We start from the raw sequence: 15,380 nt of genomic DNA on the forward strand, positions 1-15,380 counted from the left end.
GCCGCCTGTTACTGGACCTTAAAAAAAGAGCATTTTTTGTTCTGCACAACAGCTTTCTTCTCTCTCTCACATCCATATTCAGAGGGTGTCGTACCTGGATACGCCAATTTCGTAGTTTCAGCAATGCGATTTACAAAGAATTTTAAAAACCCGGCACCAGTATGTAGACCTGGCAAACACAGACAAATGAACGCAGAGTTAATAGCAAGTGGCAGATAAACAATGCTAGTCATGTTTTGTAAGTCTGCAAAAAGTAAAGAAATAGCAAGATGATAATAGGCAAAGGACCACAACCTCTCTCTCTAAGTCTCCTTGGTGGCAACAGGGGAGGGGAACAGATGACAGCTTGAGAAGCTAAGGGCCAGTGTTGGTGGTCTCGATACCTCAGGATTTCTACCAACCTTCAGCAAGCTTTTGGATGGCGGTGTCCTCGATTTCCAACCCAGTCAGTGGACAGTCTCTGGACATGTCTTTGAGCTCAGCCTATCAGCGCCGCCCTTTGGTTTGCGCGTCCTAGGCCGCCGGACACGTTTTGATGAGGAACGGTCTCTGATGGGACAGTTTCACATCTGAATTTGAAGGAACCTTGTCTGCAGCTGGGGGGTGGAGAGGTGGGTGGAAAGAAGGGCCTCTAACCTGTTTCCTGTGTAGTTTTCTCCAAACTCTTTGAATTGCTCAGTCACTTGTCCATTGAATCTTCTGCTCCATTATAAATGGCCTTGATTCTCCAGCCTCTGGGAGAGGTGTGCGCATGCGGAGGGCATCGGACCCACCTCACCTTCTCGTCTCCAGCCGCTCCCTAACGGGAAGATGGTGAGCGTGAAGGGCGTTGGAGTAGCAGCGGACGGAGGGGGCACAGTATCAATCAAAGCCGTGCTCCTTCCGTTTGGACAGGGCTTTAATAAAGGCTCCGCTTAAGTGCTCCGTTTTCATTTTCATCGCGCGGTGAGTAACGTGGGCTCTTCAAATATTAATGAAGTGCCTGGCTACCGCTGAGCTATCCCCCGGCCGTCCTCCGCAGCCCCGCCCCCTGCCACCTGCTGTGGCAGCAGAATTTATGTGTTTAAGGACAGCCAAGATTTAATAACATCGACTCCGTTGCTCATCATTGACGAGAAGGACTCTCACGCTGATTAAAGCCATCTTTTTTTTTTTTTTTTTATGCTGCATCCTGCATCCATCCTGTAATGTCACACTGCAGCAGCCTTGTTTCGCTCCGGGTTCATAAGAGCACGGGGCAGCCCATTGGTTGGTGAGATAGGCTTGTGACTGAAAGGTATACTGGAAATGCTGCTGTCCCCTTGGGCGAGGGCAGTAAAAATTCCTTAACTGAACATATAGATGTAGTTGGATGCAGGTGAATGGAAGTATTAATGAATAATGATAAATGACATCATGTCCACATCTGATGCCACACCCTATGGGTCTCGTCATCTTACCCATGGGACCCCATCCCACCCCTCCTCTTCTGAGCTGCCTCTCAACATTTTGCTCACTGCGAACGACCGTGTCCTTCAGGAACCCTTCCCGCTTCTTTTCTCAACTACTGAGCACCATGGCATCTCTCATCTTTTACTTTTGTTTATTTCTCATTACAAATCGGTCAAAGATGTAAAATGAAACGCCAAGAAGAAATGAGGTCACTTCTCATAAGAACCCCCACCCCCCTCCAGGGTCCCCCAAAATTACCCGATGCTGAATATTCTGTTTGCTTGGTTCAAAGTTGTTAAATGACAATTTACACTCATAGAGGGCGAGCTGTAGACCTCCACTGTAAAGCGAAAGTAATTCCTTCTTTCCTGACTAATGTTTAATAATTAATTTAGCCTGTTGGAGCATTTGCTGCAGTGGGGAAAACTTGTGATTGATCACGGTGATTATTAATCTCCTTCTCGTACCATTAGCATTCCATTAAAGATATAACTCCCGTTACTGTATGTGAGCGTAATGAAAATTTCAGCCGTTGAACGTGGCCTTCGTAAAACTACACGACCTCAACATCTACAGCTCCCGTTTTGGCTGCTGTAATATCCCTTCACACAAAACACCTTTCTGTCGTTTTAAAATCTGCGTTTCAGCTCCACGCTGACTCGACTACGCTTTGTACCGCGAGGAATCTGCTGAAGAAAACCCTTTGCTTGTTTCCATGGAGTCTGTGCACTCCTCTGTTTCCATGGAGTCCGCGGACGGACCCCTTACATGTTTCCATGGAGTCCGTGCGCAAATGTACCCCATGAATGGGGACCTGGAGGCAACAGGCTTTATCAAGCTCTACATGTCCCCCCTCCAGAGTCTTCTCATGCCTACAGCACTCCAAAGATAAAATAGAAATTGTTATTCTGAGAAAAATTCTCAGGATTGTATCAGTTTGCAGTCTGATCTGTAAAACAAAAAATTACATTATTCAGATGTTTTATGTCAACCCATCAGTGTAAAATGTGCGAGGCAGCAGATGGCCCTAACCCCAACCCCAACCCTAACCCTCTTCAGTACACAGGCCAGAGTTTGGCGACAACGTACACAATGTGTAGTATTGACAGGCAATGTACACAATGCTCTGAAAAGGTTTACATATAATATAAATGGAAAAAAGGCTGTATGGGACATGTAATTTCAATGTAAATTAGAACAAGGGAACAGTCGACACTGGACTCTAGAGGCACTAGACAGCTATAGCTATAACTGTTTATTTGCTTAAAGAGTGACATGTGCCTTGTACAAAGCAGTAGCAGTAGCCCCTTGCCCTCCTCCCACACTCTGTCTTGACCCCCACCTCCAACCCCACCTTCATACCTTCATACCTGCACACCTGCACTCTGGTTCAGGGCAGATGTGTGCATTCCAGAAAGTGGCGGCAGCCAACGGAGGGAGCAGCTGTCGGCGGATCAGCCCGGCAGGGCGGGAGGGTGTGATTTCCAAGCAAAGGGAATTAAACACAATGTAAATGTGACACCCAGGCAGTCTGTTTCCGTGGCAACTGTCTTTTTACACTTTGAGGTTTATGCTGGTTTACTTCTGAATGTGAGTACATTATAGAACTACCCTGCAGAACGGAAGCGGCCAAAAAATTCCTTTTTAGGGGGTGATGTAATGGTCCTGGGTTAAAAATCCCCCCTTCCATTGCTGTACCCTTGATCAAGGTATAAAAATTACCACTGTGTAAATGGGCAAATCAGTGTGAAGTTGCTTATTTTATAAACCCAGCAAGACAAAAACATCAGCTAAACAAAATACAATACACCAGTTTTTCAGTTTTGAAAAAGACTTTTGTTAATATTTTATACAAGAATGATGATTATCACATACTTTCAAGCAGCACCGTACATCTTAAATAAGATATCCGTAAAGAGATAAGAAGCAAAGTTAGTTATAGTGCTTGTTGGTGCAGGAGAGCTGTCTTTACTGAGCTGATAAATACAGCAAATCCATATTTCCCAGAATCCCTTTGGGTGTGTCAGTACTGGATGCGTGCAGGATCACGGGAAAAGAGGTACACTATGTTCATTTCCCCACTGTTGCATGCCAACGTCTGGCTGACACACTGAGCGAGTTGACATGTCAGTGATGCTCGATGTGACACACTCAACATCCAGCCTCCCCCCATCTGTCCATCTACTCTTCCCCCCCCCCGTTACATTAGGGAGGCCTGTTATAGGATGAGGGCCCTTGTCTTGCTGCAGTAGTGCCCCTAACAGGGATTTGGCCTGTTGCATTGTGGGAGAACAAATGTGATGCTGGCAGTGACAGATGTGCGTGATAAAACCATTTACCCAAAAGCCCCTTCTTCAGCCGAGCTTTTGTATCGCATGCTGTAAAGAGCTTTTGTCCTTGAATAAAACGCTGTACATATTTACTAGTGTGCAAGACACACTATGAATCATCGCTGTAAATTACTCAAATTGGATTCATTATACAAATGCATGAAAGAGTTCTGATGTTGCCACAGAGTACACAGTGGAGCTGGACCCATAATCATTATATTAGGAGCCAAAGCCGATCAATGGAGTCGCTTCCTTCAGCTGCTGTGTCTGGAAACGTTGACCTTTTTAGAAAAGCTGAAATAAAGACCAAAAAAAACTGATAGATAAATGGATGGATTGATGGACAGATAATTGATCAAAAAGGAAATAAGGTTTTTTGAAAAGTTTAATTTTCATCACTGCTTTTGCTGTTTATGCAGTGATGATTTGAGATGGAATAACTGTCCCACGTTTTGGACAGAGGACAAAGTAGAAAAATGTGAATGAGATCCGAGGGGTTGAAGCGTTACTGCAGTGATGTCTTTTTCCCAGCAGATGGCGCCCCTCTGAGCGAGCTCTCCTGGTCCTCCTCTCTGGCTGTGGTGGCCGTTTCCTTCTCTGGCCTCTTCACCTTTGTCTTCCTCATGCTGGCATGCCTGTGCTGCAAGAAGGGGGACATCGGCTTCAAGGTGGGCACACGTGTTCTTTCATTTCCCCCTTTTCCCTCCTCCCACCCCCCATCCCATCTCCCAGGACACCCAGCCTTCCATCTGTCTCTGGGCAGCACATGGCGCCAGGTGAGGAGCACAGCTGGTCACGAGAAGCCCTTCCCTGGATACTTTCAGAATCACCTGAACGCTTGTTCTTCGGACCGTTCAGAAACACTTTATTTTACTGTGTTTTCACTTCCTCTGTAGCACAGTAAAAAGGAAAATTTGTACTGTACTAAAAACTATATTGTGTTTCTCTGATTAAGACAGACTTTTTGTGCTTTAAGAGTTGTGATGGACTGGCGTCCTGTCCAGGGTGTTCCCTGCTTTGCGTTGCACCCTGGATTTGCTGGATAGAGTCTTGACCACCGCGATCCGCACATTTAAGGACTTTTCAATAGGTAGTAGACAAGATACCTGGGTGGTGTAGAAGTTGCAGTGGTCATAATGTGGCCAAGGTCATAGGTTCAAATCCTGCTGTAATACCCTTGGTTGTGTGGTACTTAAACTGAGTTGGCACAGTAAAAATGACCCTGCTGTATTAATTAGTGTATGTAAACATTGTAGGTCAGTTTGTAAAAAAGCTCCAGCTAAATGAATAAATCGATGGGTAAACAACCAAGTAGTTTTGGCTACAAATGTAACTTTGCAGAAAAGTTCTAGATAAATTAGTAAGTGTTCAAACGAATTAAGTAAGAAAATGGATTATGAAACACCAGGTGACACTTAAGGAGTCGTGTAAATAAACACTTCTTAATATATTATGGGCTCATTTAACATTATTTGCTCACTCAAGGTGAAACAGAGAATGTTTTATGTTCTTTAAAAGTTGAACCGTGTTATTGTTAATAAGGCTCTTTGTGCCTCTTTTCCACTATAGATGTTCCCATGTGGTTTTGGAAAAAAACGTGCCGTCACATATTTTCGAGTGAATTATGAAGAAGAGCTCCTGCTTGCCCAGTTCTCCCACTGTTTGTTTTCTGTAACATTGCTCATCTGTACCATAGTTGGACGAGGTGCAGCTTCGGCGCTGAGGTCCAAGGACAAGCCCCTCGTGCTGCGTCTCACATGGGGGGGGAGTTGAGGGATTGAAAAACTGTTTATTGGGGCTTAACGACTTTGGGTCTGAATTACTGAAGTTTTGGTGTTGCCAGCAGTGAGATGTCCTTTGTGTGGTGGACTAGACGCGCGTGCGGTTTGTAGCTTGAGATACAGTCGAGAGTAGTTGCAGTCGACTACCCACTGGCCAACTTGCAGGAATTTGGTACAGAAACAATCCCTGTGGTTGACCAGAGATAAGCAGCTGATTAGGAAATGGGGGGGGTGTGGACACATATGGATAAGACCTTTTTCCTTGGGGACTCTATCTGGACATGGACACACAGATTTCCACCGAGGAGGAAGAGGGGGACAGGAGGAGGATGGAGGATGGGGCCGTGGGATGAATGTTTCACAATATTTCACCCAGAGAGGGATGAGATAAGCTTTTTCTGTGGTACACAGCGGGGGGGGTCGGTCAAGAGAGAGAGGTGTCACGTCCACAGAATGTGCAGAACCCTTCTTTGCCATTCTTCTCCTTTTCTTATCCCTTCTTTACTGCAGTAATACATTTTTTGTGGTTTTTAACCCCTCCCCCCCACCAAACTTTCCTGCTTTCCTGCTCCGGCCAAAGAGGTCTCACAGATGGGATCTCGCGCTCCTTCTTGCTCCCTCTCCATGCTCCTCCTCCTTGCCTCCATGTCCCATGATGTCCTGCTTGCATGTTTCACCATGTTCATGGTAAGGGACTCCGAAGCCCGTGGCCCTGGAACAAGCATTACGGTGGGAGCAGGTAAGCAGGAGAGGCTGTTTATTTACTACATTTAATACCCTGTATGTAGGAAAGTGTGTGTGTTTGCATATTTGGGCCTGTGTGTGTGTGTGTGTGTGTGTGTGTGTGTGTGTGTGAGATGGCTGCATGTTACCATTTGCCTACGTCTCCACGATGGTGAACCTGACATGCAGGGGCACACAGTAGGAGCAGGAGGCTTGTGTTTCACACCGGAGCTCAGCAACTGAAAGGCTGCCTGTTGGGAGCAGTCTACAGAGTGTCAGTCTGCGGGTTATCAGTCTACAGAGTGTCAGTCTCTCCCCACTCTGCCTGAGTGACATTTGGCTCCTGCCTTTTTCAGTCAAGCTGCATGGAGTCCCAGTGATGCTGTGGTGCTTACCACTCACCGCTCGTCAAACCCCGGTTGTGTGTGTGCCTCGCTGCAGCGACACACCTGATCTGCGCGAATGTATCAGACATCTCTGCTCACGGGCTTTCTGCGGGAACACCGTTTGTTGACATGTTTTGCTAACCTTTGCAGAAATAGACATCCTTAAGGCCTTTGTCCGTGTGCAATGCACGTGTGTGTGTGCTGGCGCGCAGGTCCACACTCCAGGGGCCCATGAAGGACGTGGGTGGTGGCGGTGCAGTTCCCTTCTGCCCCAGTTTGGCCGCCGTACTGCACACACGTGTGTTGTACCATCTACCAAAACACTTAACATTTTTTTGGAATCTGCCACGGTCACATGTCCTTATGGCCACTCCGTCTCCTGTACTTGTACCCCCGCAGGAGTTCAAGAATGTCGAGAGCGAGGACTACCAGGGCGACTTCTCCACCCTCGGCTCCCCTGCCTCACAGTCCGGCCCCGAGGTTTACATCCTGCCCCTGACTGAGGTCTCGCTTCCTGTCTCAAAGCAGCCTGGTAGATCAAGTAAGAAATCTGTCCCATTTGCATTGCGCTGACACTTCTGGGCTGGGAAAGGCGTTTGCAGTAATTCACCCATTTGTACAGTTGGGTAATTTTTACCCTGTCAATTCAGGGTTAAGTACCTTGATCAAGGGTTCTAGAGCAGTTCATAGGATGCGAATCTGCAGCTTCTCTGAATTCAAAGGCAGCAGCTGCAAGCGTGACATCGGCTGCCCTCTTCCAGTCACACTGCTCACACTCACACGTTTCCTCATCACACACACAATCTGTGGCCGCACTGATTTTGTATTTGCACATCATAAACAAGGTAAAAATGACAGAAGATTGGTGAAGATGGAGACAGTAACACAGAGCAGCTGGAAGTTCCGAAACCGATTTCAGGAAGATTTCTCCCAAGGAAACACATTCATTGTGTGTGACTCTGGAAATGGTTGCATCTCACTGTCCCCGGGGGTGTGGCTGGCGAGCGGTATATCCTGCTCTCATTATCCGCTTCTCTTTCCGCTTCTGAAGAGCTTCTGAAAACGGTTTGAACTGCATTGTTTTTGGGAAACGACTGCTTTTCTGATACGTCATATTCTTTATCTTGGGGTCAAAAACACAGTCGTGGTCTGTGTGGCTGCTCCTACCTGCTGCATTCAGTGGCTGTGGTCTCTCTGATCAGAAGGTGACTGTTTTATTTACCAGGGTGTCCTTCGCTACGCACAACTGAGGGTTGTCCTTCTAGGACCAAATGACCACGTTGATGTCACCCATCTCCACTATCAATGGCCGATTATGCGAACGTTGACGGAATGCGGGGGGTCTCCAAGAGTCTTTAACTGTGTCTGGGTGTTGGTGTTGGAGAGTGGGATTCTGGGTCGGTATTGATGGAGGAGATCTGACCTAAGCAATCTTTGGGTGAGTCGATGTTTTTCTTTGTTACGCTCCATTAAATTTCCACTAGCTTGGATCACACTGTTCTCCTATGACACATAGCTGTTCCCTGACCAAAACATGGGACTTGACCCTATGATTTTTCACTTGGGACCCAAGGGCAGTGAGTTTGAATGGGTTCTTCCATACGAGATGCTCAGGAACAAAAATACAGGAACAAAAAACTCAGAGGACAAAAGACAAAGTGGTACAGGGTGGTCGAGATGTTACTGCTGGTCTGAACACATGAACAAGGCGGTGGTTTTGAAGAGAAGTGGCGAGAGGAAAGGGAGCCTTAGCTGCATGAGGTGGATTTTTTTTCCCCGTTCTCCTCAAACCCCTTCCATGGATCTGGGTCATCAGTTTCCATCTTGAGGTTCTGTCCCCGGGGCGTAGATGTGTGAAACGTGTCGAGAGCCACATCCTCAAGAACGCAGATGTATGATCACACATAGTCCTAGTTGTATTTTACATAGGCACATGCACACACTCGTTACACAGCTACACCCACAGACACACACAGCTGTACCATTCACTCTTCCTCCACCCTCCTCCCACACACACACACACAGCACAGCCCAGAGGGGAAAAATCCGAAGGTTAAGGGCATATGCAAGCTGCATCAACACATTTACATTCATTTAAGTTTTTGTCCAAGAGGCACACAAGTCAGTGTGTGCATCCAAAGCAGAACACCAAAAAAAACTATTCCTTATAACATGAAGTGGTCTAAGGACATACACACACACACACACATTTTCAGAACCGCTTGTCCCTTACGGGGTCACGGGGAACCGGAGCCCACCCGGCAACACAGGGCGTAAGGCCGGAGGGGGAAGGGGACACACCCAGGACGGGACGCCAGTCCGCCACAAGGCACCCCCAGCGGGACTTGAACCCCAGACCCACCGGAGAGCAGGACTACGGCCCAACCCACTGCGCCACCGCACCCCCGGTCTAAGGACATAGAGAGTGCTAAATCGTAGACCTAAATTCTCGTCCTCATGCACTCAGTGGCCACATATTCTGTGTAGCAGTTATACTAACAACAAAAAAATTCAAAGGATAATCCCTTAAGCACATCGCTGTCTACATGGTTGTCACTAGTCCCACAAGTATGGCCACTTTTTCAAATTACTTCTCTTCCCTCCCTTGCCTTGGAAACAACACATGCGGTCACTATGAGTCTGATTCAGCTCGATGGCATATCCATCCATCCATCCATCGCATTTTGCTTTTAGAACAGCTTTGGAGGATCTTGGAATGCTATCATTGTACGTCTTAGACTTATGTAGATGCCTAAACGTCCTTCAAGATGGAAACACTCTTGTTTTGACAGATGAAGATTGTGAAACTCTGTTCTTCACTCCCCACTATAGAGCTTCCCCACTATAGTCCCATAAAGTTTCAGTGATCTTTAGATCTGTTCTGTGTGCAGGTGAAGAAAAACATCCTGGGGCTCTTGGCACCACTCTTGAATCCATACTTTTCATCAAAGATTCCATTTCCAAGAGGACTAACATCTGGGCTTTATCTGTGATTATTGACCATAAACTAAATCACTTTAGTAACACTTCATTCATCCGTTCACTCATTATCGATAACTGCTTGTCCAGCGCAAGATTCGCAATGCTTTAGTAATCAATTTAGTCTCATCTGCAGAGCTACTCCAACGATATGTTGACAGGACAAGTGTTCACCATTTTGAGATGAGTGAATTTGGACCAAACAATCATCACAGTAATTGTAACTATTTACTGATAAGAATTGAAATAGATGGAACTGTTGCTGGGCCATATTTGATGGCTGCAGGTCTTTGCATTGATGGTTATTAATGATACATGTGGAAATCGGGCACCATCACCTTTCCCGTCTCATGCCAGTTGAGTAGAATGTTCACGTTTCTCCTTGCCCGTGCTGGAGCGTGGGCCTACGGTGAACTCATGGCAGGTTGTCTACGGGGCGAACTTTGGGACCATCCTCGGGAATTTCTCGAGTGGGAGATGGGGAATTTCAGGAAAACAATTAATTTCAAAACTCTTAGCAGTGCACACGAGAAACTAACATGGCCAGTTTTTCTTGGGCGGAGGCTATATCTTGGCGGACAGAGAATGGTCCCAGTGTCCTGGCCAGTCTCCTTGTACCGAGCGGTGCCAGGGGATGGACAAAGGCTTCACTTTTCCCAGCATAAGACTGCGGGAGTTAGAACATCATGGAGGCGTAGAGTATGGGAACAATCCAGAGGAGGAGCCTTGGAGACTGGGTGCGATGATTGCCCGCTCTGTAGGGTGGAGATGGTGACAAACACAGTGGGAGGTGGAGGCGGGGACTGTATGACAGAGGACCCTTTGCTCCACACAGAGCTCTGTTTGTTCCTTCTCACTCGTAAAGCACTACCATCCTAGGGGCTGGAAGAGTGGGCCATGATAATGTCGTTGCTCTCGGCCTTGGGGAGGGTTCAGATCCAGCCCAGCCGCCGGTGTGGGTGCGCGGGAGCGAGCCGTCGCCATGTCCCGGGGTGGGGGTGGTGGGTAGGATGGAGGGAAAGGGACTCCAGGGGACCTCTCTCAAGATGGACCTCTCTCAGGGTGAACCTCCACTGCATTGCAGGCTATGGTTACTGCTGCTGTGCTACCCTTACCATCTAACTCTACCAAAGCCACGCATGTGTTTATAGTGAGACTGCGAGGATTGAGTATAGATTTGAGGCAGGAGTGGCTATACTTCACCATGCGTACATGGGTTCAGTAGCGGCAAGGAGCTTTGTCCTGCATCATCTATTCTATGAAACTCGTGAGCCTGTCCTCTGAAGACTCAAGACGACGACTGCATGCACCCAGTGCTATGGATCAGACTGAGCAAGCACTCCTGTCCCCCGGCATCCACGAAGCGTCTGCTTTTGTCTTCTGGCTCTTCGAGATGAACGGCTGACCACGGTGCGATGCGGATTCAGCAAGACCGACCGGAAGGTGACCTCTGTTTCGACTTTGATTTGACCGTGTTTGACGTTCTTTTGCCACGTGGGACATTTGTTTGATTTTGTGTTTTTCTGCTTCATGTGTATCCTGATTAGAAGGGTGGATAACCAGTGTGAGCCCTGGACTTTAGGGTGATGGGTTATGGCTTTGAGCCCCAAACGAAGGGCATCTTTTTAGAAAGATGCTTTACTCTTGTTGTCCTATTAAAAAATTCAACCCCGCTGTGTAAATCTGATGTTTCCGTTATGTAAGGTGCGTTCTATTTCTGGAATTGTATGTGGCCTTCTAATGTGTTTATGTGGAGATCTTGTGGGCATTTTCATTAACGGAGCTTTCCTTAGAAATGCTGGTCCGGGTGACTGAGGTTTTCCTAAAAAGGTTTTCATTAAAGCAAACAGAGTTTTTCATTAACAATTTTCTCTCTCGGCAGAAGCGCCGGTTCCATTAGTCTTCATGAGCAGTATATGGCTCTTTTAGTGCTCCTGCAGAGGTTGGGGCTGTTCTGCTGAGAACGTTTTCTCTGGGCTGCGCAATACTTCTCTATTCATGTCTTAGGTGGAGCAGCAGCACATTTTTGAGTCCCATCACCACTGGTGCTCAACCTCAGACCTAAAGAAGGTACAATTACTGCAGCAGGTGCATATGTAGATCTCTACTGGTGAAAGCTCTATGTTGGCGTTTGCTGTTGTGCAGGTGAATCTTGGGATCAGAGTGCATTATTGGGCTGGATGCTGACTGGGCTGGGTCTGCTAGTACCTGTTTCACTTTGTCATGTTTTTTTTCTTTCTGCTCTATCTTCCACTCCTGCAGATTTTTTCTCTGAGCTGGTTCTTGCACAGAGTGTGCAGATGAAACCTAATGTTGTTTTGATGTTGTTTTGATATGAAGAACTGAGTAGCTGTGACCCCTGAATCACAGGGCAAGACCTTGTCTGCATGTGTCTGGCTCCTTGACTTCCTGTCTGCATATTTGTCTCCCTTAAGTTCAGCTGCTTAAGTCCAATGATCTGGGTCGTCACAGTCTGCTCTACCTGAAGGAGATTGGCCATGGCTGGTTTGGGAAGGTAAGTCGGTGTATGTGTGTGTGTATGTTGGCAGTGCGGTTCATCCTACCTGTGTATTCTAGTCAAAAAATGTGGAAATTGTACCAGTGTTGTGGAACACTGTGTACAGTGGCTCTTCAGTTAATGAGCACATTTGGGAACAGAAGGCCCAGAAGTCAAATAATTTCTTTTGATGTATACGTCCAAATTCACTTCAACTGCTAAGTCCCACTCAGTAAAAGCTTAATAATACTGATGTGCCTTGATTTATTTACAGGTTAGATTCTCTAAAAGTATCAGATATTTCAGTAATGAAGACATTGTTTTTTTTTATAAACTTCCAACTATGTTAAAATTAAAACTAGTTAAAAATGACTGGAAATAATGTAATCTTTACAAACTTGCATTAAGTGCTGATTTTTGACTCATCCTATTAACATGCTTATCTTATTGATGAACAACACTCACAGCCCAGATACAAACTGTAAACACTGTCAAAGTAAGTTGAATTATTTGGTCTCACACACTTAGTCAATTTGGGTGCTCTTTACTGCCATCTATAGGCAGGCTGTGTAAGCACAGGTGGTGTTGGCACTGAAATTTAAGAAAATAGAAGTGAAGAACTAAAGTGAAGTTATCTTCAGACAGTATGGTCCTTCATGCCTTTTTATCTAATTGCTTGTGTGTTTGTGTCCCTTTGTGCTCCTTTGCTTTCACATGTGCTTCCACTGGCCATTGCTGATGCTCCCAGGTTCTACTGGGCGAGGTGAATGCAGGGCTCAGCACCATGCAGGTGGTGGTGAAGGAACTGAAGGCCAGCGCCAGTGTGCAGGACCAGATGCAGTTCCTGGAGGAGGTTCAACCTTTCCGGTGAGCACCTCCTCTTCGCCCTCCGCCTTCATCTTCCTCTCCCTATCTTTCCCTCTCCTCCCGTCTTTCTGTCTAACCGTCTCCTTCCCACCTCTTTGTGCTTCTCTGCACCATCACACCCTCACCCTGCTTGCTTGTTTTATAGGTTCACACTGTTCAACTTCTTGAAGTTCCTCTATTTATAAAGGTGTTACTGACTGACAGCATGGCAACATTCATCCATCGTATACCGTGCATCATTTTCAGTAAATAGTTATTTCTGTCTTATACAAAAACCATCAGATTTTTAGTCTGTATGAAGTCATGTTTTTACCTGTCAGTCAAACACATGTACAGCTGGACCCTGCATGTTGTTCGGCCTGGGGTCTGATGGTCTCATCTTCAATATTTGTAGGTTCATTTAATATGGACTGACACTTGGCAGACTTTAACGCCCAGTATTCATTTAAGGAAATGTGACCTGTTAGGGAAGGGGGTGCAATGGCGGAGTGGGTTGGACCACAGTCCTGCTCTCCAGTGGGTCTGGGGGTTTGAATCCCGCTTGGGGTGCCCTGCGGCGGACTGGCGTCCCGTCCTGGGTGTGTCCCCTTCCCCCTCCAGCCTTACGCCCTGTGTTACCGGGTAGGCTCCGGTTCCCCGTGACCCCGTCTGGGACAAGCGGTTCTGAAAATGTGTGTGTGTGTGTGTGTGTGTGTGTGTGTGTGTGTGTGTGTGACCTGTTAGTGCTTTGCGATTAGGCTAGTCGTTCTTTGAGTGCATGTCTGAAAAAGAGGGTGCCCAGCATGTTGGTGTGTCTGTACAGAAGTGGCAGCTCACTTTCTCCCTGTTCACCATCCCCACAGAGCCCTCCAGCACCCAGCCCTTCTGCAGTGTCTAGCCCAGTGCACCGAGGTCACGCCCTACCTGCTGGTCATGGAGTTCTGCCACTTGGTGAGCGCTGCTACCCACCACCTCTACAGCAACCCAATCAAACAGCAGCAGCGCCATCTGCTGTGCAGTGTGGGCAAGTGTGTCCACCTGACACACAGTTTACACTGTTAGAGGTTATTAATGGCCCTTCCACTCACGTTAAGCAACTTAACAGCACTAAAGTTTTTGAGCCTAACTTCACAGGAAGTGGCATACTTCAGATGTGTGTGGTTGTCCCCAGGGGGCAGCAGCATCGCCTCGATTTGGGCAAAAAGATATTCTAAGATATTCTTCTTTCAATGATTGTGTGCTGCCTTTGTGTACCCTGAGCTGGGACCTCAGGCTACTGTCCTATGTAAACATCAGATTTGTTTTTCCAGTGTCCTATAATTCCAGGAAGCCTTCTGATACAATGCTTGTCACTTCCTTTCGCTGTGCTCACAGGGGGACCTGAAAGGCTACCTGCGCAGCTGTCGGGCTGCCGAGTCCGTGACCCCAGAGCCCCTGATTCTCCAGCGAATGGCATGTGATATTGCCTCTGGCCTTGTGCATCTTCACAAACACAGCTATGTCCACAGGTAGGCCTACACACCTCATCTCTGCATAACTGCCAATGACTTTTTAAAAACTAAATTGTCGATACACAAATTATTGTAAAGAAAAAACTTCACTGGACATCAATGACTCGGTTTCTACGTAATCCAGAAAAAGTTACATAAGGTCAATGATTTATCTTTTTTTTTAATCGCGATATAGTTTAGTGCAATCAAAACAGTCATTTTCTTTAGCTTTCAGTCTGTAATGATTGATATACGTTTCAGATGAAAATGAAGTAGTGAATAAAATGGGCTTTCTTCATTACATTGAAAAATTAATGGCTCCATCTTCTCTCTCTGTAATGTTTTTCATATCCTTTTCACTCGAATGTTAAGTGGGGTCATGTTTCCGTTTCCCACTGGTTACCCCCGGCAACAATATCCTGGTGCTGTCTGAGTGTGCATCACCGACTCCAGCATCAGTGATTTTGTTGCTGGGGCGTACCCCTCGGCTGCAGATGCGAAGTAAGGTAATTAATGGTGGCAGTAAGCATGGTAACTTGCTTTCAAGAAAATGACCTCTCCCTTAATAACTACTTTGATATTTATAGGTATGTACTGTATATTTGTATATATTTAGTTACTTTTGTGGGATGCTGGCACTGGGTACAGGAAGGTTTCTCAAACAGGAGACAGTCAGTGCAGTTGTCTCCTGACGGAGGAAACACTTGAGGACCTTCCTGCTTGGACACTCTGAACATTTAAACTCACTTGAGCGCAGTCTGCCCTTGTTCATACTCTGCCCTCAACAAATGGGTTGCTTTGCTGGTGGCCGAGTCACATCGGACCAACAGCCTGCCAAGCTCAGCAGGAAGAAGAGGAGCAGCGGGTGGATCACGGGAAACAGCGGTCTCACAGTGTGTCTCACCTTTCTGCTACCC

General features: G+C 46.8%; 1 protein-coding gene across 4 annotated transcripts in view; it reads left to right on the forward strand.

Moving 5' to 3' along the window:
* The window catches only part of aatkb (apoptosis-associated tyrosine kinase b), a 44,793-nt gene that overhangs the window by 16,284 nt on the left and 13,129 nt on the right, over positions 1-15,380 (forward strand). For 3 of the 4 annotated variants that reach the window (XM_018745449.2, XM_018745450.2, XM_018745451.1), the window contains exons 2-7: positions 4,296-4,429; positions 7,051-7,192; positions 12,066-12,145; positions 12,876-12,994; positions 13,837-13,924; positions 14,348-14,481. In XM_018745449.2, the coding sequence (XP_018600965.2) occupies positions 4,296-4,429; positions 7,051-7,192; positions 12,066-12,145; positions 12,876-12,994; positions 13,837-13,924; positions 14,348-14,481 (697 nt within the window). Of the gene's footprint in view, positions 1-4,295; positions 4,430-7,050; positions 7,193-10,502; positions 11,074-12,065; positions 12,146-12,875; positions 12,995-13,836; positions 13,925-14,347; positions 14,482-15,380 lie in introns of those variants that run through there. The other variant, XM_018745453.1, reaches the window with a different exon arrangement.

This window comes from Scleropages formosus, chromosome 1 (assembly GCF_900964775.1).
Source record: "Scleropages formosus chromosome 1, fSclFor1.1, whole genome shotgun sequence".
NCBI lineage: Eukaryota > Metazoa > Chordata > Actinopteri > Osteoglossiformes > Osteoglossidae > Scleropages > Scleropages formosus.